Below are 26724 nucleotides of genomic sequence, written 5' to 3' on the forward strand. Positions count from 1 at the left end.
TTGCAATAAATCACAAATAAGAAAAGTCCTGAGTAAACTTTTACTTTTACTTTGTCCAAAGCCTAGGCTGTATGCAAAATTAGGCACAAAACTTTCCCAAATCGAAGGCAACTCGAACAACTCAAACACAAAAGGCCACAGCTGACCCAAGTCGGGGTATTATCGAAGCACTTCTGGCGACCATTGTTCGTCCATTATGCATTCAGACGGGGACTGGGACTGGGAGTGGGATAGGGATCGCTGGACAAGGGACAGCCCGATGTCAGCTCGGATGAGTTACTGACAATTACACAATGACAATCCAGTCGCATTCCAGCCGCAGCAACAGTTCAAAGAGCAGCAGCAACAAAAGGAAGCCACCAGCCACCAACAACATAAATAAGGGAATACAACACATTAAATCTGCAGAAATAGCAGTAGCAACAATAGGCAAGGAAAATAGCAACGAGATAACAAGAAATTAAACCAGACATATAAATAAAATAGAATTAGTAATAATCGCTAGACTGGGCAGCAGCGATAGCAACTTAAGTTAGAACAATTGAAAAGTGTGCACAATTAAGAATTTATTTTGTGTTAAATATGTTTTTATTATATAATCTAAACTAAATATACTAACAAATAAGCAGTACTTAATGGAAAATAGAAAGATAAATAAACAGTCACTAAAGCAGCTTAAATTATCAGCCATAAAAGCAGCTTTCTCGGAGATGCCAAGCCGAAAACTGACAATTTCCATATGAATAGAGCAACAACAATTGTCGAAAGGCAGCGCAAATTGCGAATGAAATGAAATATGAAAATCAAACTGCCTTCCCCCAATTGACATTAGCCGGGAGGCGTGGCGGTGGAGGAAAACATTTCGCGAGGGGCGCTCCAAATGCTCAGAGACGTGGAAGCGGAGGTGACGGGGCCAAAACAATTCGACTTGTTCGGCTGACAATGGCTTGTGACGCCCCCGGTTCTGGCCTTAGCCGGTTGTGTAGTCAATTGTAAACACATTTAAACAAAACCCAACGAGACGTGCAGAAAATTGCTGATATGAAAAGTGAAAAGTGCGACCGGAATGCCGCCTACGCCAATTTGTGTTGCCAACATTTTTCGGGCGGCCAAAAAGGGCAGGCAACAAGGAGCCCAGCCGCAAAATAATGTTATTGATATGAATTGAGTGAGTTTCGCAGGAAGCCTAAAGTGCGTGAGCAGGCCGACTAATTATCCTGGCTGCGTGCTCGGAAAACTCTAATTTTGTTGCCTAATTCAGGTATGGGTTTGTTGTGAAATCAAATTAATTGTGAGACGGTGTTAAGGGTGTGCAATAAATAAGAAATAATGGCAAATCAACAGGGCCAAGTACAACTGTTGAATAACAATAATAGGGATTCTCTTCTCGAAACAATTAATTGGATAATAAAAACCAAAAATGTAGATTTAATTATTATTTCTTATTCTTAAATACTAGCCAAGTCTTGCTATATGTCAACTGTTTCTAGAGACTCTTGAAAAATACCAAATATTCCAATTTTATTATAGGCTTTGGCATATTCAACTTTACTTTTGTTTTCTTTAACTTAAAGTAACCCACTTTATTTCATATTTCCATCCCCATTTCTCAATTGGACTACAAAGCATTTGACAGTAAAAAAAAATCCCCCTTCCTAGCAACGACAAAGAAATAATCAAATTTTATGATGAACACGCCTCGACGGGGAATTATTATAAGAGGCCGCGCCAAGAAAAAACAAATTCCCAGCTTACGAAAAAACTTTGACGAACAATAACAAAATGAAAGAAATGTGCACTTGAGCCGCTGAAAAGTGAGGCAAAAGTACATTTTCGCGAGAGGAAAAGTTGTTGAAATCAAAGTACATAAGCAGCACAACAAATAAGCGCAGTTAAAGTACGAATTTTCTCACTGGCTTTGGCCAAATGACAAAGTTAAATAAAAGCCAAGGCAGGGCAGGGCAAGGCAAGGCAAGGATGTAACACAAGAAGGACGAGGTGGGAGCTGGCTTGTTGCTAAGTCTGTCACACTTTGAAAAGGATACGGCGCGCACATGCAGTGTGCCTTTGAGCAGCTGTTCTCCTTCTTGTTAAGATTTTGTGGCATGTAGATAAACAGTGGTGGCAGACAGGAAAGTTTGGGGTTTGCATAAGGAAAGTCATAAAAATGAGAAACTTTTTTAACATTTCATTATCTAAATAATCATAAAAAATTCCTGTTCTTTTTTATTACAATTTTTAAGAATTATTTTCTGTTTAAAGTTCAAACCCTACCACCTTGACCTCATCTGTGCATGGATATGGCATTGGGTTCTTAGCACTTTCGAGTATACCGCAAGACATTTGTGAAAGAGCATACAACAGAAGGCAAACAAAGTCCATTTCAGTTCTCGCACTTTCCCCGGCTCAGACATATGCAAATTTCTGAGCGCGAAACAAATTGTGCAATTGTTGCTGCGAGGCGGTGAGAACAAGGCATTTAGCACGTGTGGCACGTATTTCATTTTAGGATCCTGCAAGAATACAGCACGCACCTATACCCAGACCACTTTTTGGCTTTTCCGAGCGCGGAAAAGCAATGAACCAGGACAAAGGTCGGCGTAAATGAAGAGGGGCCCAGCACCAAACACCATTTTCTCCATGGCACAAATGCACTTTGTGTTTTGGGCTCTTTGAAACTCCATTTTGCTGGCTCACTGGCCTAAAGCCTCATCTTTCTTTAATTCACGGCTGGTCGGGGGCTTTTGGGCCAGTTTTATAAATTATTCCATTCCATTAGGGTTCGGCTTTCACGCTTCGCGCTCGCCCGCACGCTGGCTGGCTGCCCGTTTTTGAATCTGGAGCCAAGTGCAAAAGTGGCAAGTGGCAAGTGGCAAGAGGAAAGTGGCAAGTGGAAAGAGTGTGTGTAAAAATAAATAAATCGCCTGTACTCGTAATCTCCGACAACATTTTTATTGCCTTCTCCCGCCATTTGACGCTGCCCAACCGACATAATCCTCCTTCGCATATAAAAAGGATACACAGATACATCCGGTGGACACAGGAAGTTTTGTATCATAAAAAAGGCACACAAATCTAAAAAAAATAGATTTAGAGACATGGCAAGAATTTGTAATATTTAAACAAAAAAATATTTTTAATAAAATTAAAATGAAAGCTTTTCTTGTGAAAGAATTTTGAAAAAAGTATGTCTGTTTTTCAAGGGTTTGCATTTGAATTTTCATATATCTACGAAACTGTAAATAGAATAATATATTTACAACAAAATGCTTTCGATAATAACACATTTTTTTTAATTTAAATCTTAATTATTAGCCTTTTTTACTCCCAATAAATTATTAGAAATACATTAATATATAATATATAACCATTTCTATAAGCTCTTTCTTTTTAAAGATTTTCCTCTAAATTTCTCAGAGTGTAGACCCCTTTTAGCTGGATCCCCTTGCCTGTTGAGCTATTCCTTATTTACACTTTATATTTATTTGAAATATGAGCTGCCTTCCAGGCTGTCGAGTGCAGCGCTACATAAACCAGCAAACACTTTCTGGTTCTTGGTTCTCGCCTCTCAAATTGTCCCCATGGCAGCTGTCAGTTGGCATTATTATCGTCAACAAAAGACCCGTGGATGTGATACATTCCCCGGACATTACGGCTGGTGGGGCTTACAAGATGACAAAATGCGATTTGAATGGGGGCACTTTCCACTGAGCACAAGAAAAGATTTCAATTTCTTTTTGAATCCCAGATTCCTGCGTGAAGGAGATGAATGTTGGACATTATTGGGAGATTATAAATGGAATATATTTAGGAGAAACCTTGGACATTTTTAATACATATGAGTTTGGCACCACAAGGAAATAAATCATTATAATAAATGTTTAGTTATTTAAAGAGAAAAGTAATTCGTTTTTCAGTAATGAATATTCATTTACCGAGAACACATAATTAACTATGCATACTTGCTACCCCTTAAAACCTATTTTAATTAGTTTCCAGTATATATTATCTACAATTAAAACCAATTGACAACTGAATTAAATTAAAACTGGGCTTAAAGCCTTTATTTTCTGCAATTAAGTGCTTACAAAACTATTCTCTTTAAGCTTAAATTCACTTTATTTAAATTTGCGTGCACAATTGAAACCCGTAAACAGTAAATAAAAAGGATTTTCATTTATAATTTGAAGCGGCCATTCCGGCTGAAATACGGAGCTGTAATCCACAGGAGCTGGCGAAATTGAAAACTCATAAATTGCCTTTATTCGCTGTCATTTCATTGGCAACAAAAGTGCCTGGAAAACAGAAACGATTCAAATGCATCAATGGCAGTCGAGTGAAATCCAAATGGAATCCCCACCGAGTCGGGCCAAGGCTAAAACGTTTCAGCCATGGCTTGGCCAGCAGCCGGAATGTTGTTTTAGGCACAAATGCTATTTAAACGATTTAAAAGCCCGTTCGACAAATCCCCTCCACTCTCGCCAAAGTACTCAATGAAATGTATATATAAAATTCTGAGGAAATGGCTAGCTTTTAACACAATCTCTTTAAGCATAACAAATTTGATTTATACCCCTTCGATTGTTTCATCTTACACTTTTTATTGTTAAAGCTATTAATTACACAACTCGACCCCCACTCATTCCAATTTAATAATTGATGCCATTGTTTGCTTAAAAAGCAAACGAAAATTTCAAGAAATACATGCATAAATCATTGCTGGAGATCTGTATGTGATGTGGGCGGGACGAAAAAAAAAATATGTATAAAGCTGGTGCAGACATCGCTGTATGATTTATGCGCCTAATAAATTCCTGTTGCAACATTCAACGCTAAAACTAAAAGATGCGCTTGCCTGGCAGCACAATGGAGATAAACTATCCGCGGGGCTACAGTCTGAACACTGAAACCCCCCGCTCGATTCACGACTGTCAGCCAGCGAATTGGAAATCGGCGAACAAACATTTTCATTACTCATACGTCATGGGGGCAGAACCAAACCAAACGAGCCATCGAAAACATTTTGACAGATGCAGCAGACTGCGGAACAATTTCGCATGGTTACGCTTTTTAATACACAAACATTTCGTGAACATAGTTTTTTTCACAATGCTAGAGAGAGATGGCCAAAAATGGTAGTTTTTCCAAAGGTTTTAAGTGACATTCAGGTTTCACAAAAAAGAAAAAATATTAAAATACAAAATTTGCAATTTGAAGCTTTGCTAAAAAGGTGCCAAATATTTTTGTGTATGTTTTATATATATTTCCTTACCAGTGTTATTTTTCCAAGGGAGGAGGCATGCCGTGGAAAATGCTTTTTGTGGAGTAATGGCCGAGGTCGACACTTCAACGTCGAGTGCTAAAATAGATGCCTTACACATGTAACTCACGCACACACACACACGCGGGCTCACAAAGTCAAATACATTTGCCAGTTTTATGCTTTTCCGACTCTTCATGCGCTCCTCACACCCGCCATTTCCCATTTTCCCCTGGCCAACGTTTTTATTGAAGTTTCCTCCCGTTCGCTCGCTTTTATCAAATGCAATTTACGGATCCCTGACATCGGGCATTAGCGCCGCGGCTGCCAAAGTCAAGTGAGGCTTGTTTAACGCACACACAGCAGCTGCTTCAGGTCCTTCCCCCAAGATTTTCCCTAGACCTTACCTACCGCTGCCCCTCGCCAAGGGGCAACTTTTTTTTCCCCGGCTACTTTTCGCCTATGGCACTTTTCCACACGCTTTTATTGCTAATTTCTGTTATTGCCAACGTTTTGCGTGAGTTTCGCGCGTTGTCGTAAAAATATTTTTATTAGCCGATCGACGGGTGGCTAAGGAGGGGAGTACCATGAGGGGCCCCGCCCTAACATGTAGGCACATTAAAACCTCTGAAAGCTGATATATTCCAGCCATGAGACACGCTAGGAAGTAAGCGGAATACATTTTGGTTCTAGGTTTATGTTCTGATTCGCACTTTCTGTGTGAATTCTCTTTAGTTTCAGCTTATAGATTTATTTAAATATCTAATTATATTAGAGCCCTTCTTGTGTGTTTTAAAAAAGTAAGGAAACGCTTTCATTTTTACTACATATACCCAAATATTTCTTTAGTTTATATCTTGGGCTTAGCTTCACCCTCAGATGGAACAGTGATTTTAGAGAATATATTCTGTTTAAAATTCACAACATGTTTAGAATTATGTATAATATTTTGTAAATAACATATTTCTCTTAATCAAAGACTATTTTTCATTCCACTCTAAGAATAAACTACGAGATCTTAATGCTAATTTTCCCGCCAGTTTCATTGATAAACTGTTTTAGCCCCAAACTATGTAGTATTTCCTAGCCGCCACTTAAACGGCGAATCACTTATTTATTCAATGGCTGCCAAGTGGAATGGCAAGGTTCAATGTTGGGAAATTTACGGGCAAGTTTGTACCGAGACATCGTAAAATTTAAGTGGTCCCGAACCCCCGCTCTTCAAATCACTTTTATGGCTACGGCCAGTTAATAACCAAATTTGTCTGCTCAGCTTAAACGTTAAACCCAATTGCTGCGAGATGCGAGATGAGCTTAACCAAAATCGAGGGCCAGACGCACATCGCTACAGAGTTGAGCGGAGCTGACTGATGTTTTGCGATTTCGTGTAATTTGTGTAATAAATATAAAAGTTGTATTATTATTACAGCGCAAAAAGAGAGGGAGGAGCAAGACAAACATGGTTGCTGGGTTGCTTGGTGAGTTGTCATAAAACGCAACTCGCTGGCAAGTGTTGTGCACACAGAATGCATTCAGTTTGCCATTACCCATGCCCCCCCCAAGGAGTCGCCAACCAATTTGCAATCCTAGATTTTATGTGCTTCGTTTTTGTAGCACACTTTTCTGCGCATCTGCTTTTGTTGTTTTTGCACTTGTCATATCGGAACATAAGTGCAGGCAGCAATTTGCCTAAACGATAAGATTACAGCACGCAATGGGGGGGAGATGCAAATCTGGATTTCCACCACCTGACAAGTGCTATATGCTGTTCCATCTCCAAGTCCAAGTGTTCAAGCAGCAGGACATTGCACACATCCTGTTCGAGCATGACTGCACATCGATTGCTGCCACACAGTCGTAGGGGCAATATCATCAGGATGAGCTTCTCTTTCACACACACACAAATATTTATTTGTTTTGGCCAAAAGAAAATTTGCACACACACCTTATTGCTGTTACCTGGACACAAAAACAACATAAACATTGGTGAGGAGATTGCCATTGATGGCTTATTCAAAGGAATTTGTCAGCATGTTTGGGAATTTATTGATAAATTCTGAATTTATACAAAAAGTAAACCTACAAATTTCAATTATAAAATGTATTCACATTTAAAATATAAAATAAAGCTAATAAACTTTAATATTTGTCATTTTTCTTTTGCTAAATTGTTTGTTATTATTTTCTAGACAGCAATTTCAATCAGTTTGACCTTCTTTTTACTTAAATAAAATTCAAACCTCTAAAAATAAAAATTCGTATAAAAAAACAAGAAAGGAAGCTTACTTAGAGAAGCCGAAGCCTTTAATATTTAATATTATTAATATTCTTTAATATATAAACAATTTTTTTCAAGTTTATAGTTGTATAAACTTCCAGCTATCACCCTAAATAAGAAATTATTCAAATGATAAATTGCACTAAAAAATACTTTAACCTAAGTAATATCCTTAACTCTTTTAACTCAGTTATTCTAGTCACGCCATTCTTAAATACTCTCATCAAAAAATCAATAGTTTCAACTGTACATAAAAACCGTTTAAATCGGTGCAACTATGTTATCTCCGGCAGCTTTAATGGCCGCAATCTGACGGAAAACCAATTAAGTTCGCATTCAAACGGACCGTAAAACGCAAAATCGCAAAATACTTATGGGGGGAGGCGGTGTGTGCTGCTCACACACTCCCACACTTACACTCACACACTCGCACACTCTCACATTTATGAGCTCTCCAAAAGCAATTTGATTGACTAACGAATTTATTTGTGGCGTTTCAGCGGAAACAGCTTCAGTTGCAGTTGCTGCAGAGGCACTTCCAGAGGCAGCCATGAGCGAGCAGATTGGCACCACCAATGGGAGTAGTTCCAGCACCACGGGCCACACGGCCTCTACTGCCATCGCCGAAAGTGCAGCGGAGAGCGGTCCGGACTTTGACGCCCTGCGAGTTGCCTGCGAAACGCGGCTAAATGGTAGCGGTCATCTTTCGGGTGAGTCTGGCTGTTCCTTCCTCTCTCTGCACAGTGAAAAAATATCAGCGAAATAGGTCAATAAACTAAAGAGATAAATCAATTAAAAACTACAGGAAAATATAGCTTAAAGCTTGAAGGATTTACTTTAAAAATATGCTTTAATTTTTTAATATATATTAATTTAAACTTACTAAATCGCTGATATTTCTATGATGTACCTGCCTTCTCTGCGTGCAAACTGCAATTTCGGTGGCCATTATGCACGAGTAACTTTAAATTGCTGCCCCATTTCATTGCGTTCCCTTTGCTCCCAATAAACAGGCAGCGGTGGACCCCGCTGCGCCGGCACCTTTGATGGCTGGCTTTGTTGGCCGGATACGGCCGCCGGCACTTCCGCCTACGAACTCTGCCCGGACTTCATCACGGGTTTCGATCCAACAAGTAAGTAAAGTACGCCAAGCGGCGCCTCAACTGTTTATTAAATTCCACAAGGCAACTTCCGTTACGGGGTCAGCCCTGGGATCTGCATATGACATGGAATAACACACACACAAAAAGTACAGAGGCTAAAAGGGAAATGTGTTTGCATGGGTCTGAATCAGGCTCAGGATGACAGAGTGGGTGGGTGATAGACTCTGTCTTCCATCTAATTGGCCTCATCCCAGGGCTCATCGTTAGATACCCATAAATATAACAGAAAATACGCTCGCAGCCAGGCCAAATCAATTGGAAACTTGTTATGTTTATGCTTTGATTTCGTGTCGTATGGAGAACATAAAATATTCACGGAACCCACCACACAAACACAGCGGCAGATGGAGACGGTTCCCAAGCTTTTTGAGCCACTAAATTATCCAAGAGAGCGTTCTCGGCAAAATGCTAAAATGTTTTCGGCTGATTTGCCACAATTTACCGAGTTTTTGCTGGAATCAAATGAAATGTCGAAAACAAGGCCAAATTGTTTGTGGCTCCTGGGCAAAAAAGTTAAAGTCAAGTAGGTAATGGAGGAGAAATGTATTTAAAGCTTCAAGGTACTTGAATTGGGTTATTAAAATGTAAAGAATGAGAATAAAAGTTTGGCCATTAATCAGTTTCCTTTCGTCAAGGTGTTGCTGGCAGCTGTGGATGCCACATAAAATATAATAAAACAAGGAATGAAATATTATCCTTTAGTTATTCAACTCATTGCTGAATCATTAATTGGAATATCCGGCATCCGGCGAAAGTGACTTGAATTAATTCTCATCTATCTCCCCCATAATGCGGCTTAAATTAATAATTAGCAAAGTGCATTAATAATGCACAAGCTGAAACAAAACAAAAACTAATTAAGTATGCAAGGAAAATGTTGATTAACTCGGTCACTAAAGCAAATATTAAAAAATAATGCAAACACTCGGTAGAAATGCCATTTGAATAAATGAGAATTTGTATAAATATTTGAAGCAATTTATGGAATAAATCATTCGCCGTGCGCTGCATGTCAATTTGCATTAATGGCTGGGGATGTGCAATATGGGCCAGGCCAACAAGCCACCTGCTTAGGGAGCCACCCCCTTCAGCTACCCCGTTTTTCGGCCATGACCAGGACACAAAAATAGCTAAAGTTGAATGACTTTTTTTCGGTATGCCACACACAGAGAGAGAGGAAAAAACACAAGGCAAAGGAGCGAGGACCGAGAAAGTGCTACTTTCACTACATTTAGCCTGTGGTTGGCGACGTTCATCCCCTCTTGGGGTCGCCGCCAGCTTGTACGAGATTATGTGCTTTGGCACTGCGCCGCCATTAACTTTTATGGCACTTCCGGTCGCCGGATGTCGATGTGGTGAGCTACGGCAGCGGAGCAACGGACAGCGGGACTACCCCTCACCCGGCTACTTATCTGCCACACAGCGCGTATACGTGATTTTCTTCGTCTGCGTGCCAAACGACGATAAATGGTTTCGACGAAAGATCATCATCTGCGGTCCCAAGAAGCCGGAAAAAAGTGTAAAAGCTGAGAAAACCTCACCTTGGAAATTCCCTCACTGGAATGCAGCCATTGCTATTTACTGCACACTTCCGGAAAATGCCACTCGAAACGAAAACTGCACCGAAAACTTGGTAATTCGCAGTCGAACACCACTCGACATGCCACATTCAAAACTAAGTTTTTCTTCTACACAAACTTTGCCTTGATTGGACTTGAATAAAAACTCTGGTTTGGTAAACAACAACAGGATGATTGTGCCATTTTTAATTCATGCATTAAATGGATATATAGTTTATGTTTCAAATTCTGGCCACAACACTTGTTTGCGGTTGGTCCGGTGGCACATGCCATAAATCAGGGTTAATACAATTTAAATACGCTGGCTAACCACAAAAGGCAAATACGAGCTGTGCAAATATGAGAAATATTTAAACAAGAGTCAATCAAAAAATCACGCATATTTAGTGTGGGTAAATATTTGTGCTGCACTGGCCAGTGAATTAATTCTAGAGAAAATATGCAGGGAAACTACACAAAAATTGGACAAAAATAATAAATATAAAAACCATATTTTATCTACAGGATATGCGCATAAGGAGTGCGGACTCGATGGCGAGTGGTTCAAGCATCCGCTGACCAATAAAACATGGTCCAACTACACCACCTGCGTGAATCTCGACGACCTTGAGGTAAGTTGATCCTGCAGTGCAGCGTGTTTAATTAATTGGAATTTATCATCATCTGCAGTGGAAGCACAATGTAAACCTGATCTACGAGATTGGCTACGGCATCTCGCTGCTGGCCATCCTGCTCTCGTTGGCCATATTGGGTTATTTCAAGTAAGTCTTCCTCCTTCATCTTTATACAGCTTTCCACTGGATCCCACAATCCCACAATCCTCCAGTTGACAGCCTTCGTTGGTAGCATGAAAAACCACTTGCGGGTAATGAGGCTCGCCGGTCGTTATATTATGACTGCTGCTGGGCGCCTGGCGCCAAAAACGAAATTTATTGACGGCAAGCAAATACGACAGTGGCTTAATCAACTGCCAACCTGAATGTGCTCACTGAGTGTCGGAAATGAGAAAATACTTTAGCTTGTTTTAGCCAGTTCTTCTCACAATGCTTGCTGCAAGCAGGATATCGATTCATTTCCCAGTGCCGGCAGACCAATTAGTGCTCTCGGTTTGTTTATCGCCCAGCTCAGCCCAGTCGTCTGGAGATGAGGATAAGGAACGTATAAAGGACGCAGCATATAGATAGGGCCATATCCCAGATAGAACTCTTTTAAATTGTGTGCGAGAGGCAAATAAAGCCAGGCTGCTGCTTCTGATGCTACCGACGTGTGGGAATTTCGGTCTGCCCTAAAAGAGGGGATAATTAAAAGTTTAATGACAAAGCAGCGTGACCAAATGAATGAATGAATAAAATCCCCCCATTCACTTCAAACAAATGTAATGAAAATTCCAGGAAATTTCAATTTCCATTTAAAACACACAATTGAAGTAAAATAAAAGGTGAGGCTATTGCTATATGTTTATTTGAAATATATAGTAAATTCTGGTTAAATTCGCAATGGGACTAGAGTAAATATTTTTAGGAAGTTGATTTCATATATCTTGAACCTTATTCGAAGAAACTTATGTATTAAATCCTTTAATTAGCCTACATTTTATATTAGTTTGTTGACTTCAAAAAAAAGTACTTACAAAACAAAAATAATCTGACAAGCCAAAATCGATTTGTGATGGGAAAAACTAGTTTTCTATTCAGTTTGACCCCAATTGAAGAAATTGAGCAAGAATTCTCCTATCTCTTGTCAGTTGGAAATGAACTTTGGCCTTTTCACTCCAGCAACTGCTGGCCAATCCAATCTGTGGCTGCCAACCGCCTTGTGGCAAAATGCAAATTCGTCAGCAGACAGAATTGCAATTGTAGGAGAAACCACACCATCCATCCCCTCTCCCCCAAAAAAAAGTGCCTGCCCAAGTTATTCTATTCGCATATTTGTCATTCGATTATCTTGACCAAGGTCCCTGAAGTGCGCCCGCATCACGCTCCACATGAATCTGTTTGCCTCGTTTGCCGCCAACAACTCCCTGTGGCTAATATGGTATCTGCTGGTCATGCCCAACACGGAGCTGCTGCAGCACAGTCCGGTAAGTGGGCTTACCTGGCGTATGCGCAATGTTTCAATTACCATACCCATACCCATATTCATATCCATTTGCCCGTTTCTAGGTCCGCTGCGTGGCGCTACACATCAAGCTGCACTACTTCCTGCTGTCGAACTACTCGTGGATGCTGTGCGAAGGATTCTACCTGCACACGGTCCTGGTGGCGGCTTTCATTTCGGAAAAGCGCCTGGTCAAATGGCTGATCGCCTTCGGCTGGGGCTCGCCGGCTCTCGTCATATTTGTGTACAGCCTGGCCCGCGGTTTGGGCGGCACGCCCGACGAGAATATGCAGTAAGTGAATATTGAAGGAGATTGTTGCACTGGGAAAAAGAACAGAGTACTTTTTAGGTTCTTTAAATTACTAAAATCATGTCACAAATAAAGGATACATTTTTATTTTCAACAATTATTAATAATACCTTCTGATAAAGGTAGCTTTAACAATTGTGTTTTCTGAACTTCCCCAAATGCTAATCGATTCAATCAGCAATTCATCCTTTGAATCACATTGTCCTTTCCTACCTTGCAGCTGCTGGATGAACTCCACCGACTATGATAATATCCTCGTGGTACCTGTCTGTATCTCCATGTTCCTCAACCTCCTGTTCCTGTGCAATATTGTGCGTGTGGTCCTGCTGAAGCTAAATGCTCCGGCCAGCATCCAGGGCAGCTGCGGACCATCCCGAACAGTCCTGCAGGCATTTCGGTAAGTTTCAACCTTCAGCAGCTCTGACACAAAACAAAAAAAAAGGAAACGTAACGAAAACAAAGAGGAATGAATACCTTCCCCCCAAAACCTGTGGAGAACTCTCAACTGGCCCACGGGGCGAATGCGTAATTATATTTTGTTTCCCTTGTATTTATCGTGACGGACCCCGTCCCTCTTGCCGACAGCTCTTTTATTGTTTATTCGTTCTGCACTTGGAAGTTTGCTTCATTTTACATTTTAAATTACGCATACGCAGCGTTGACTTGCATGTTAATACACACCCGAAAACAAAGCTTAAACAAAAAAACAGAAAAACAAGGCATTATATTACGACCGATTCCCCTCATCTCATCCTCGTTAGGGCCACGCTGCTGCTGGTTCCCCTGCTTGGCCTCCAGTACATCGTTACGCCGTTTCGCCCGGCGCCCGGACATCCCTGGGAGAATACATACGAAATCATCTCGGCGTTTACGGCCTCGTTCCAAGTAAGTAAAATGTTTTCGTTCTCATTCTCTTCTTTTTTTCTGTTCAGGCTTTTGTTTCGCACGCTTTCATAAAATCACTTTACGACTCTGAGCCAGCTGAAAAGTTATGATGTTAGTGTACGCTTTTTGCAACTGGGAATGCAAATAAGCCAGGCGCTGGCATTACTGGGATGTCGGAGAGCCGGCTCATTAGATCCTGGAATCAATAAGGAAAATACAAGCCATGTGGAATTTTCTCCATTGGAATTTGGCCAAGACTTTGGCATATTAAAACGCTGGCAGAGATTGACCCGTGGTTCCCCCTGGAAGAATGCCACGCTTCGCTCTGCTCCGCTCTGCTGGTTGCCCGGCAGCAAGTTGAGCATGAAATGCACTCCCGCGCGAAGGAGGAACTCATAAAAGCCAACCGAGCTTGTCCCTCCGGCCAAGTCAGTCTCGATAGACCAGCATTTACAGTCAGTTAACATATTTCTCTTAAAGAACAGGAAAATCTCCAGCTGCCAGCAAGACTCGCCTCATCTGGGTTAAGTCCCCCAAGCAAACGGTGTCTCTGGTAAATGGTTTGCAGTCGCAGCTTAGCTGATTTGCAAATGCAAATGCAGAGTTCATTTCATTTGTTACATCAAAGGGAAGTACATTTATTGAATCAAACGAAAAAGTGCGGTGTTCTCAGATAAATGAAAGGGGTTTTATTTTGTCTTAACTTAGAGATGAGTTACTGTCTACCTTTGAGGAGAGATTTGTAAACTTTCTCAATCATTTAAAATAATTTTAAATCCTTAAGATCTCTTAGAAAACATTTTTGTCACAACATTAAAGACAATCCTCTACTTCCGATTGACAGTTAGCATTTTCAGCACTTTTACAATCGTGACATTTCTAGAAATTGAATTCTTGAAACAAAAGCAAAAAGTCCATTATCCAGCGAATAAACATAAAACCTTCTTGGGTGTGGCTTAGCTGCAGATGAGTTCTTGCTTTCCTTTTTGTTTTATGTGTTTCAATGAGCGATGTCACCTCTTCCTGAGCCGCTTTCGTCAGTGTCAATCGATTGATAAAATCTCCTTTTCGCGAGTTGTAGGGACCGTTGTAGGGCTTATTTATTTTATTTTTTATTATCTTGTTTTTCTTTACCCGCATTTGCTGTGAAGATGCCAAAGTTTTCCCTTCGTTCTGTGCGGTTGCATATAATTTGGATTTATTGTGGCAGCCGTACTGACGACGTCGAGAGTCATAAAAGATTCATTCGCTGCAAGTTTTAAGCTCAACAAAGAATATCAAATAATTTCTGACTCGGCTAAGGATGGGGGAAGTCGCCAAAGCAAGGAAATACTTGCACCAAAATGAGAATTTATATGCACTGTAAACGTGTTTATTCGGTTGTTTTTATGCCAAAATCAGAAACTTGCTGCAATTGCCATTTCACAGCTTGCCAGCATTTCCACAGAGCTTTTCCCTTGGCTTTTCCATCCATTTTCCCAGCTCCAAAGTGCTCAGGGACATTTGGTATTTAGCAGATGTGCAGACAGAACACGTTTTACTCAAATTGAATTAAAAACTTCCGCTTGGCAGAGAGCTAACAGGGGATAAACAAACGCCGGATGTCAACAGAAGTAGTCGTGATATTTGAATGGCAAGGACTGTTGTCAGGACTTGACTTTGAATCATTTTTGCGAGTCTGCTAATTGTTTTACTTAAGCTTATTAGCTAGCTTAAGTGTTTTGCTACTTACTGGAAAACATTCAAGTCTTCTCTAATAGAATTCAGCAACTTTGTGTTTTTTAGTTTAAGAAATAATTGCTCTTTAGTCTAAATCCTAAAACTTAAGCACTTTGCTTCACAGCTTAATTATAAATGAAAAGAAAAAAGAAACAAGAACTGTAATCTGTCCAAAACTTTTTTCACAGAGAGCTCTTGAAAAATGGCTCAAACTAAGAGAGGAGGAAACATAGTTTAAACGAAAGCTTTATAAACGAGAAAACATGGAGAATAGAACATAGAGAGAGTAGGAGAACTGGTTTCAACTAAATTCCAAGTCCTGCGAATATATATTGTCTGTCCATTGTGTTCCACACACATTTCTATTATCCTTTCTGTGGTCAAGCATATTCCGGAACCAACTGTGTTAACCATAACAACTAAATAACAACAAACTATGGAGAATGGAAGTGTTTTACATAGCAAAAGGGAGCAGAGGAAGTCAAAACTGTTGTAGTATCAGAATTGGGTAACGGAAAAAACTAGAGAGAGAGCAAAGAACATATGAACACAATATAAGTCCTGTAAATCCTAGAACTATTTTAAACATATAAACTTCACTTACTGCTATAACTAATTTAGAAATAAACACTATTCCAAATCAATAAGCCACAACTCACAGACTATAACTCAAACATATTGCATACCTGACAGCCCAAATATTTCCTTTTTGAGCCCAAGAATCTCTCAGAAAGATAATCAGTAAAATGCCCAGAATTTCTACGTTTACAATCAAATAACGAAATGTCTTATTTGCAATATGCTCCAAAAAGCAACAAACCCTATGCTGATGATGATGGGACTAGAAGGTAAAGACCTAGAGGAGCGAATGGACGGCAACTGCGGCTGATTGAGTCCATGATGGGCCTCCGTGAGTAGTGGCAATCAAACGAAGCCCCTCGCCGAAGTGCGAACGAGAAATCCAGCCGGCAGTCAATGCACGTACACCCGGCCATACATTAAATATTTACATACATAGTATATGTATATGTGCGGCCGCCTGCGACAATCAGGCAGAAAGTGGAGAGACAAATGGCCAGCAGTCGGTTCGGATCGGATCCAAAGGGGGGATCCCACGGCAGGACGAAGGACCAAAGCTTGTTCAAGTGGTGGTCGTCTGACAGGCGAAATGAATATTGCGCCAGCCGCGGGCCGAAGTGGGGGACATAACCAAAAGGAACAAGCTAAAATTGTATTATGTATTGTATTAGGACCAACTGACGGGCAACAAAGGACAAGGGAGAGGGGAACTACTGGGAAATAACGAATGTGGGAATACTCTTTCAGGGTATTTATTCCTAAGGGAGGTTTTTGAATTTAAATCAACGAAAGAATATGAAAATGGCAAACCTTTCTTTATCTTTTTGTTTTATTTTGGCCAGATAGCTTAGAGTCAGCTAAGAATACCCTTTGAAAGCGTATCAAAAAGGGACAAAAATAATAGGCATTGTCATAAGGACAACTGCGATAAGCTCCGGCGATAATTTAGCCTGCTCGCCCACTCTATTCATATTACATTCATCCTTCTCCGTCTCCTTTCAGGGTCTGTGCGTGGCCACTTTGTTCTGTTTCTTCAACGGCGAGGTGATTGCCCAAGTGAAGCGCAAGTGGCGGATGATGTGCTTCAGCAACCGGCCGCGGACAAACTCCTACACAGCCACTCAGGTCTCGGTAAGATTTCTACTAAAGCTTCACACGCTTTGAGTCCCCCATCCTTACCCTGCCTTCTTTATTTGAATTTTGAACCACGGGTTACGGCGCGTATGCGTAATGCAGCAGCAACACTATAGTAGCTAGCACACTTTTATCACTCACACACAGCTGATTGGCCTCTCTTGAAACGCATTAATCGCATGCAAAAATAATAATAATATTAACTAAAAAACAAAAAACGAAGCAATTAAGACAGTTACAGAAGCCGACGCACCGTTGCCAACCTGCCAACCACCATGATAGCAAATTCTCAGTTCTTTTGATTGTAGTTCGTGCGCTGCGGACCGCCACTGCCAGGAGAGGAGAAGGTATGACTAAAGGATATGTCGGCCAAGCGACGAGCCTCCTCCGGCCCCCATCATCACCACCACCAGCAGAACCCGGATCACCAGCCCTCAGATCAGCATCGAGCCCGCAGCCAGAGCCTGGCCAGTTCGTCGACCTTCCTCGAAGGCTGGCGCAATCGGATGCCGTTCCTAAAGCACCGCCAAACCATCGACAACTCCCGCCAGTGCCAGCCGCTGATGGAGGAGCGCGAACTGACACTGGCACCAGCCAAATCCGAGGTGGGTGTGGCCGATAGGCCGACATTGATGACAACCATAGCAGAGGATGTGGCCGAAGCGGTGGCAGCTGGGACATCACAGGAACCGGCAGCTGGGGACACTGCGGATTCACGGACGACCGGCGATGGCCAACAGCCCAATACCAATCCCAGTCTCAGTTCCAATGGCATGGGCACAGTCATCGTGCGAATGGAGGGGGCTGGCCAACAGCACATGGCCGATGAGGCGCTCTAGGTTAAAACCCTGCGAGTCACACAACATCTCATAGTTTAAGCCGCTGAAATACCAAAACCAAAACAGGTCAAAAACCCGAGCCCCACCAATATTAGCAGCAGACCCTTAGAACCCAGGATGTTCCTGAAGTAAATGGAGGTTTCAAAGTCATAATTCGGGTGCCCTAAAGTATGTTATGTTCTTTTTACTACTTTTCTTGTAAAAGATTTTTAATAGTTTTTTAGGGTATATTTAATTTTTCCCCTTCAATATTTTATGGCATACTCGCAGCCACCCAAAGTATAGCTCTTACAACTTCCACATACTTTAATGACGCCCTCAGAAAATTCCTGGGCCAGCTGGCGGCTAAAATGAAATTCGCTGCATTCTGCAGCCGGCTAAATGTTAAGTTTTCATAGTATATTCCTCAGTTTTTCTTGGTTTCCTCAGAATGCAAAATGCGAAATGAATTTCAGCCTCCGGCCGGTGAATGCAAACATATTTATTGTACCTTTGAATGTAAGAATTTACTTGGATATCAAATATCATTGTTGTTTTAAGTGTTAAGTGTATCCTAGGACAGACCCAGACGCAGCACGCTCCCCTTCCCCGCATATATATATCCCTCTCTCTCTGTGGTAAGCTGAGCTTTCTGGCAATCGCTTTTAGTGTGTCTATGAATGTACGCAGATGTAATAAAATTTTAATTATATGTATATGTATGCTAAACATTTCCGAGTACCTCTGGCTCTGCTCCCTCCGCAGCTAATTAGTCAACTTTCAGTTGGTTTAATGAAACCAGGAGTAGGCTGTCAGCAGCAGCAGGAACCACAGCAAAATAGCAATGGCAATGGTAACGGCGACCCCAACTCGAACCTAATGCTCATTTAATGAATGCCATTTGAAGTGAGCTTCACAGCACTTGTTCCCCGTGGACGTGGACGGACGTTGGCCAAGTTGAAAGCCCAACAGGTGCTTACGGATTCCATTTAGCCGAAAATTTGTTTGTGTGGCAAATTGAAGCCTTACCTGGTTTCAGGGGGAAAACAAATAAGAGGAAATTGTGAAATACGTTTTGTCTAGAGAATAAAGTGGGCTAGAATCATTTAAAGATTTACAACTGGTAAGTATGGGTAAGTTTTATTGAATAATCTATGAGCTTTATATTGTAAAATTTTAAATAAAAGCTAAGCAGTACTAAAAAATAATATAATAAAAGGCTCCTGAGTGCCATAAAACCCTAAGAGCTATACAAAAAATTCTAAAAAAATGTTACAAGTACCTAAATAATTACAAAAATATTACAAGAAGAGAAACTATGTCCAGGACAAGCGCCACACTGAAGTGCTGTCAACATTTGTTGACACTTATTGAGGACTATCCGTTGACGTCTGGCTTGGCCATTTCCCGTTGGTGGTTTTTAATGATGTCCCTGCAAGTGGCACAATGTGTGAATGGGTATGGCAGTAGGTGTGGGCGTGGCACCCCGGCCAGTGATTGTACGGCAGACACGTGTCCTCGCTGTTGCACCATTGTGCGGCAGAATGTTTTATGCATGTAAAGTGTGTGCGATAAGTGGCATTTCCACATTGTATACTATCAGTGTGCACTACCAGCACTCTCAGTTTCATTTTCAGTCCACCCCCTCCCCGCACACACTCATAATTCTGGAGATTATTCGCGCCCGAAAGCATAGAGTGAACATGATGTTGTTTACAGCCCAGGTTGATATCGCTCATACGCCACGTATGCGCCGGGAGTAAACTTTTCCCATCAGCGAGCGAGGCAACAGGCAAATGAGCTGCTTAATTCACCATGTGTTTGGACGACTCGAGGGCTGGCAGCCATTGAAAGTGAATTTTCCAGAAGGGAAAACAACCATGAAAGCCGCTTGAGCTTGAGCGATATATGAGTGAGAAAACAAGGCACTTATTTCACTTAAAGAGGTAATATTGCATGAAGTTGAAAACTAGAGATGATAACTAAGATTATAAAACAATGAACAAGTATAAAAACGGCTCAGATTTTATTAAAATTTAGTAATCCATATAGGAAAATATTTCCTGTATAAAATTTGGTTAAAACTAAGATGAACAATAAAAATATTTAAAAATGTAAAACAATTATATTGGTCCGTGTTCTGTGTTCACTTTTAACTTAAAAGTTGTAATTACTACTTGAATTTCTTTCTTTCTTGTACAAATGATAACTTAGCCAAACGACAAATGTCAGTAGAATTTCTAAGAGGAACTTGGTTGATCATAAAAACAAGCCAACAATATCAAAATTTATTTTTAAAATCGAAAATATTAATAAGAAAAACGGATATTCATCAAGTCTTTACTAATAATGAAGCGCTACCTTCTTTTAACGTGTACAAAAAGCTATAAAAATGTGGTTAGGGTTTAAAGAAATGGTTTTCTGCCATCGTCATGGCCCGTGCTGGTATTTTGCGTGACTCGCACATCCTGGTTCTGAGGGGATAAGTGCATTGCGTTGGCCTTCAACTGAAATTTATGGTGCGGTAGGTCACAAATAATGCATAACCTGGCCAAGTTGCAAGTGGCGTTTGGAGCTCAGGGGACTCTTGGCCAAGTTGGTCTACTTTTGGTTTTGGATTTCGTCTTGATTTTGACTCTGGTTACGGGTGGCCTGGCTTGGCAGTGATTTTTTTGTTTGGCATTCGAGAGTGCACTTTAATTAAAAATTTTACCAAAGCGAGAAGGGTGTGTGTGTGTGTGTGTGTGGGTGTGAAGGGTGTTTGAATAGAGTTTCGCATACGCCCTGGTGTGCGGCTTTTAATTGAAGTGCTGCCAGAGTTGAGGCTGCTGTTGTCGCCTGTGTATTTGCATAATGAACTCAATTAAAAGTTGGATACTTCGTCACTCCTAGCCCACTGAGGTTAGACTTAAGCTACTGGCAGGAACTGTTTAACGTGGCTCTCCTTCGCTGGTTTACTCCTTTCTGTCCTTGAGCAGCAGCTGCATTCGCTGTCCCACCAATCCCAGTGGCTTGCGGGGAACCAGATGACACGTGGATTGCCTGGAATTTATAGGAGGTTACATCGGGATTTATTTGTAGCTTTGTTACTCATACTTGTAGATGATTTTCTCGCGGTCCGCCCAGGGCCAAGATCGCTCCAGTTTATCCAGCCTGAAGAGCAACTGTTTTACGGGAATAAAGTGTTTAAAATTTAGAGATATATCATATAGAATTAAATTTAGCTAAAATCCTGTTAAAAAATTCCAAAGAATCAGGTGTGAATGCTGAATTTCTAAGTGAGCTGATTGGAATGCGCGTCGGCAGCCATTACCTTTTGTGTCTGTCCCTCGGCGGAGTCCTGGTTTGGGGCCTGCGGTGTGGGCGTGGCAGGGCGCACCTTTGATTGTTCCGGCTCCAGGTGTGCCTCCTTATTCTCTTCACTTTGCTCCTGCTCCAGCTCCGGCAGCTCCTTCTTTTGGTGGCCCAGTGTCAGTTCGCCATCGGCCTCGGCATCGTTAATGCGCACCTTCGGCACATTGCGCAGATTCCAGGTGTAGGTGGTGTTTAAGAAATCGCTTTCATTGTCGCTCTCCTCGTCCTCGTCCTCGGAGGGAAGCGCCTCTGGCAGTTTTATGAAGTACACCGCGTCGCCAGCCTCCTCCAGCTCATCCTCGGTTGCCGTGTCATCGCTTGCCTCATTTGAGGGATAATTGGCTTCCGATGCATAATCCGATTCCGGCGTGACATCCTTCAGCAGCTTTGATTGCTTGACACCTTCAGCGGCAGCTGAATCCTCCTCATCCTCATCCTCATCTTCTTCGACCTGCACCAAATCATCCTCATCACTGTCAGTGTCACCTGGCTGTTCCCCATCATTCCTCAGCTCGAAGTCAAGGGCATCCTCGTCGTAGGAGAATTTACGCTGCACATAGGTGTCCTCTGCATCCTCCTCCGACTTGCTCATCCGGCCAAAGCTCTGCGAGACGGTGGCCAAAGTGGAGGTCAGGATTTTGGGTATTTCGGCAATGGCCGACAGCTTTCGTTGCATCTCCAGCAGGCGCATCTCGATGGAGCTGGCCCGAATCCGTCCTAAAGGGAATCCATCAAGGTGGGTTGTTTGTTTTTTCAGGGGATTTGTAATTTATTAAAGCCACAAACACAGACACAAAATATCTAAAATTATATACACAAATGGGAAAGAAAACCCTGCACTGAGGGAAAATATATCCACAAGTCAGAAATTCCGATTGAAATATATACCAAATTAAGCACTCTCAAAGCCAGGATATTCCTGATTTAGGAATAATATTTTATCTCAGCACAGGGTTAAGACTAATGCCTGGGGTTAAGCCTGTTAGCTGGCACTCCCCTCACTTGGCCTTGGAGGCGCTGGGCAGAGCCAGCAGCATATTCTCGATGGTGCTGGAGCGCAGCTCCTGGTTGTCGCCCACCTCCGCGAAGAAACGCCGGATGTTCCTTACGATGCGATGGTGGGGCAGCTCCTGGACACGCACGAAGGAGTTACACGGAAATCGAGGACAGGCAGCGGAAGGTGGAGACCAGTGACCGGATACCGGAAAAATGGGGAAAAAGGAATGGGTTAGTTTCGATGGCGTGTTGTTGTTGGCATGCAATCGTGTGGGTGCTTCACCTGCTCCTCCTCGTCGGAGGACTCATCCTCGCTAAGCTCAATGACCACCTCGTTGCCCTCGTCGTCCAGCTGGGTTTTGGTTTTCTTTTTCTTGGGCTTCGGCGGCTCCGGGGGGTCTTGCCACATTATCGGATGCCAACAACGCGAGCCAAGCAGGGGGGTTGGGTGGAAGTCTACAAAAAGATACAAAGCCAAGTGAGTACCAGGGGGGGCACAGCTTATCTACTTTAATAAGACTGATTTCTTTTTATTTATAATGTTTATTTTAATTTGTTAATTTTCTCTTTTTCTGGTTAAAATCAGGTTGACGTGTTCTTACCACTTGGCGGCGGCAAAGGCTTGGGAATCCGCATGACAATCGACTTCTCCTCGCCGGCCTCGAACTGTCCCATGGGATCGTCCTCCTCCATGCTGTTGTCGGGGGTTGGAGAGGAGACAGTAGTTTGCTCATTACATAAGTTAAAACGTTGGCCCGAAGAGAGAGCCATAGGGGAGAGGGATCTGGGGCAACCTACTTGCGCAGCAGGAAATGTATCTTCTTGGGCGTTGCGTTGATTTTCTCGTGGGCCTGGGACAGAGTCAGCTGCGTGGCGTCCTCCTCGTTTATCTCGAGTATGATGTCGCCCAGGCGAATGCCCGCTTTGTCGGCCAGACCGTCGGGGGTCACCTGCAAGTCCAAAAGGATGAAATCGAGAGCAAGACTGCCGAGGCCCCTTCGGGTCCTTTCACTTTCCGCGGATCAAGAGGCGACCACTAAAAACCGCACGTCGCGAGATTCGAGGCGCAATTGAACGGGCATTTGCGTACTTTTGAGTTTAGGCTCGGAAAATATCGCGTATACGCGATGCGTGGACGGAGGACAGATACAGATGACATCTATACGACATGGGCTAACTGAGACGGCTGCTCGGGCAAAGAAACCCCCAGAAATAATGAAAAACTATAAAAATTGCAAGAAAAACATACACCCGAGGCGGTATTTCTGAAGGCGCCGAAGTGGACTTGCTAAATACCCTGGAAAATTAACTGAGAAGTAGAAGATAGTAGAAGAGTAGTTCTATAGAAAGTATTTTATTTTAAGTGTTCAATATTTTCTTGTATAAATTATAAACCAATTACGAAAATTTTCTGAATTTTTTAAATATTTTCCTTGACAAATTCCTAAGCCAGTTCATCATACCCTACAGACACTTGCCCTCAAAAAGAATTCAATTCAAAAATAAAGCAAACAAAGCAAATTTTTCTTTTAGACAAAACGCGAGACGTCAAAAGTAAAATGTTGCTCAAAAGCCGAAAGCAATACTAATAGTTGTGTGTGCCTTATGGGAAAACACTTTGCCTACATATACAGTACAGTACAAGCCAGAGAAATAGGTTTAGAATATTTTTAAAAAATATTTAAAATATTAAAACAATTCTACCCTTAAGGAATTTCCCATAAATATTCATAGATTCAATATAAAAAACACTTTTCGTGGGATATTTTCTCCAATACTTCAACTAAATCATTTCAAAGCTGAACCATATTTCAACGACTCTCATGGTAAGCATTATTTATATATGAAAAAAAAGAAGTGGAACTCGCCTAACCCAAATATTGTACATTCACTCGAGACTCAAGTGAGCCAAAAGATATACTGGGAGGGGAGTAAAAAAAAACAAGGCAGAACGAAAGACGGGGCGCGGCAGGTGCAGATGCCAAAAACAATAAAATGTTTCCTTCTATATGGCGGCAGACAATTTGCATTCGATGTGACTTCGTCATAGCATAATTGGAATTCAAATTTGACTTTAGATTGCTTGTCGTTCTGGCCCGCGACCAAAACGAAAACAACAACAGCAAAAAAAAAAAAAAGAAAAATGGAAACAATGACGAAACGGCAATTGCAGCTGTCTAAGAGCTACAGGGAAATCTGGCTAAAACATTTTTCTATTTTTTAAACATTTGCAAAGCCACATTTTCAAAGGCATTTCTACTTTAAGTAACTTTCCTTCTGGTTTCTTTTATTGGAAATTATTGATTTTTATTAACCCAAAGTCAAAATAATCCTGCATGTTCATAGGGAGCCCAGCCTGTAACCCGAAAATTGGTTCAATTTAACCAGCTGCAGCCGTTCCCAGGAACCCAGAGTACTTTGGGGGACGGACTCACCTGGAAGACTGTTAACGGCATATGGAACTCAGCGCCACCGGTGATAAGGAAACCCCATCTGGTGTCATCCTTGGAGGCATACGCATCCGAGTCGATGTCGAAGGCGGGAAAGCCATCGGTGTCGCCAATGCCGCAGGATACCTTGATAACGGGCGCCCTCTTCCGCGTCTCCGGCACCGACCAGACCAGTCCCAATGGCTCCGGCATCGCTTTTTTTGTTTACCCGCTCGTGCTCTTCAAAGAGACGCCGGATCTCTCTTCCTATCCGCTGGTTTTATTTATAAATTCGCACTCGCGCTGGCGGCGCTCTTGCTTCCTCCGTTTGTTCACTTTTCCTATTTTCCGCTTTTCTATTTTCTCAGCTATTTTCCTTGGCTCTCTTTGCCTGCGGAACTTTTAGTTGCTCTTTTCCTAGTAGTTGTTGTTGTTTGCCTGTCAAAATTTCGCCCGTGCAAAAATATTATTTGTATTTTGCCGGCTTTTTCAGCACACAATCTGAATAGCGTTTGCTTTTCCACTTTTCCACTGCTGTTGACTGAAACTTTGACTCGTCGGCGAAATCTTGTCCAATTATGGGGCTTATATAATCACTAGAATTATATAATCATTAAATCTTGAGCTGCAAGTGCGTAAAAGTGCAATGGAAACTCCAAAAATTTCAAACACTCAAGGCCACAGATATTGGGAGCACTTTGTGGGCTAATTATGGAAAGTGTATTTAACACTTTATGGCCTTTGGCTAGTCGGCTGCTTCTTTTTTGTGTGATTTTTTTTGCTTCTTCTCGTTTTCACTTCCACACGACTGCACTCGACTTGGGCAACTGAAATAATTTTCGAGAAGTTTTCCTTTGTGGCTGCAACTATTCCATTTTCCTCTCAGTCTCACTAGTCCTCTCCTCTTTTTGGCGTGTTTTTTTCTTTTTTTTAGATAATGTAACGCCGCAAAATTGTTGCATTCATGTTGATCTTGTTTTTTGTATTTTCTTTGGGTTTGTTTGAGAGTTTTTTGTGGTGTTAGTTTAAAGCTGAAATTGTGTTATCGAGTTTCTTTTATAATCATAACTTCTTTGTGCTTATACCTTAGTTTACTTTAATGTAACATCAATCAAAATTTTAAGCAAATATTCAATTTGTAATGTTTATATCAAGCATTAACCTGAAATACTAAGCATTTTGTAATATATATAACGATAGATACTCCAATAAATATAAACCAACTAAGCAATTTCCATATTCATACTTTAATTTCATTGCTTAATTACAGTCATTATTATTTGTACAATTACTACATAACAATAAATACTTCTAGCTACATAACATAGTTAAAATCGATGTATATTGATATATTGATCAAGTTAGCGATGGGAATCATCCTAGAAACTAGCAGCTGTTGCTTTATTATATTTCCTTATTTTTCCAACCACAGGTGCCCTGACATAGCCAACTATCAGGTATTAAAGCCACGTAAACAACTTGAACGTGCCAAGCTCACAAGCAAAGTATTCCGCTTGTCAAGTAAACAACAATGGAAACTCAGAAATTCATATGTGAGAAAAAGAAAATTTCAAGAGAATGGCCCCAAACACAAGTCACACACACCTGATGGAAAAAATTCGATTAGCACGGGGAATACTGCATGCTGACACAACCTACATATACACACAATCAGATGTTCAAGGAATAGTTCACACAAAATTTCTTGTTGGCCACAAAGGGGTGGGCCCAAAACGTGCCTTATCAGTGCCACAGCAACAACAATAAAGGCTGACAGCCAGGAGACAGACAAAGGGATGCCGGCAGCAGCAAAAATTTGCCAGCAAAGTTTTCAATATCCCAAAAAACGTTGGAACGAGTGCAAAATGCAGATGACACGAGTCAAAACAGAGGCTACACAAAAGGACAACAAATCCTTCGTTTATGCATAGCTTTTTTTCACTTTAAAAAGATGACACTAAAGGCATAAATATTATCTTATTTTATGGAACAATTTTTAAAAATATATTCCATTTATTGTGCTAATATTACTATTATTTTTCAAATGATGTATGAATTATTTATTAAACATATAATAACATAAATATAAATTTTAAGTGATAACTTTATAACTATATATACA

At 41.4% G+C, this 26724-nt stretch overlaps 2 protein-coding genes across 4 annotated transcripts in view; one reads left to right on the forward strand and one right to left on the reverse strand.

Moving 5' to 3' along the window:
* Dh31-R (Diuretic hormone 31 Receptor) overlaps positions 1 to 18552 on the forward strand; it is a 29913-nt gene extending 11361 nt beyond the window's left edge. Inside the window, 10 exon segments of the mRNA XM_017161351.3 lie at positions 8039 to 8248; positions 8552 to 8671; positions 10786 to 10892; positions 10951 to 11042; positions 12235 to 12361; positions 12444 to 12670; positions 12909 to 13085; positions 13450 to 13573; positions 16874 to 17002; positions 17314 to 18552. Of these exon segments, the coding sequence (XP_017016840.1) occupies positions 8089 to 8248; positions 8552 to 8671; positions 10786 to 10892; positions 10951 to 11042; positions 12235 to 12361; positions 12444 to 12670; positions 12909 to 13085; positions 13450 to 13573; positions 16874 to 17002; positions 17314 to 17844 (1794 nt within the window). The 5' untranslated portion in view covers positions 8039 to 8088 and the 3' untranslated portion in view covers positions 17845 to 18552.
* Positions 18553 to 19830: 1278 nt separating this feature from the next.
* Positions 19831 to 25416, reverse strand: LOC108070759 (PDZ and LIM domain protein 7). 3 transcript variants are annotated; one of them, XM_017161357.3, is made up of 6 exons: positions 24609 to 25416; positions 22972 to 23123; positions 22776 to 22867; positions 21137 to 21894; positions 20920 to 20987; positions 19831 to 20865 (listed from the first exon to the last, which is right to left on the reverse strand). In XM_017161357.3, exons 1-6 carry the CDS (start codon positions 24813 to 24815, stop codon positions 20778 to 20780), a joined length of 1365 nt encoding a protein of 454 aa, XP_017016846.1. In that variant the 5' UTR covers positions 24816 to 25416; the 3' UTR covers positions 19831 to 20777. The 3 variants fall into 3 exon arrangements, with proteins under 3 accessions (XP_017016846.1, XP_017016845.1, XP_041633089.1); XM_017161356.3 differs by lacking the exons at positions 19831 to 20865; positions 20920 to 20987; positions 21137 to 21894 and adding exons at positions 21919 to 22307; positions 22457 to 22629 and having other exon boundaries at positions 24609 to 25415; XM_041777155.2 differs by lacking the exons at positions 19831 to 20865; positions 20920 to 20987; positions 21137 to 21894; positions 24609 to 25416 and adding exons at positions 21919 to 22307; positions 22457 to 22629 and having other exon boundaries at positions 22972 to 23232.
* Between the last annotated feature and the right edge of the window lie 1308 nt (positions 25417 to 26724).

Source organism: Drosophila kikkawai, chromosome 2R, assembly GCF_030179895.1.
Source record: "Drosophila kikkawai strain 14028-0561.14 chromosome 2R, DkikHiC1v2, whole genome shotgun sequence".
NCBI lineage: Eukaryota > Metazoa > Arthropoda > Insecta > Diptera > Drosophilidae > Drosophila > Drosophila kikkawai.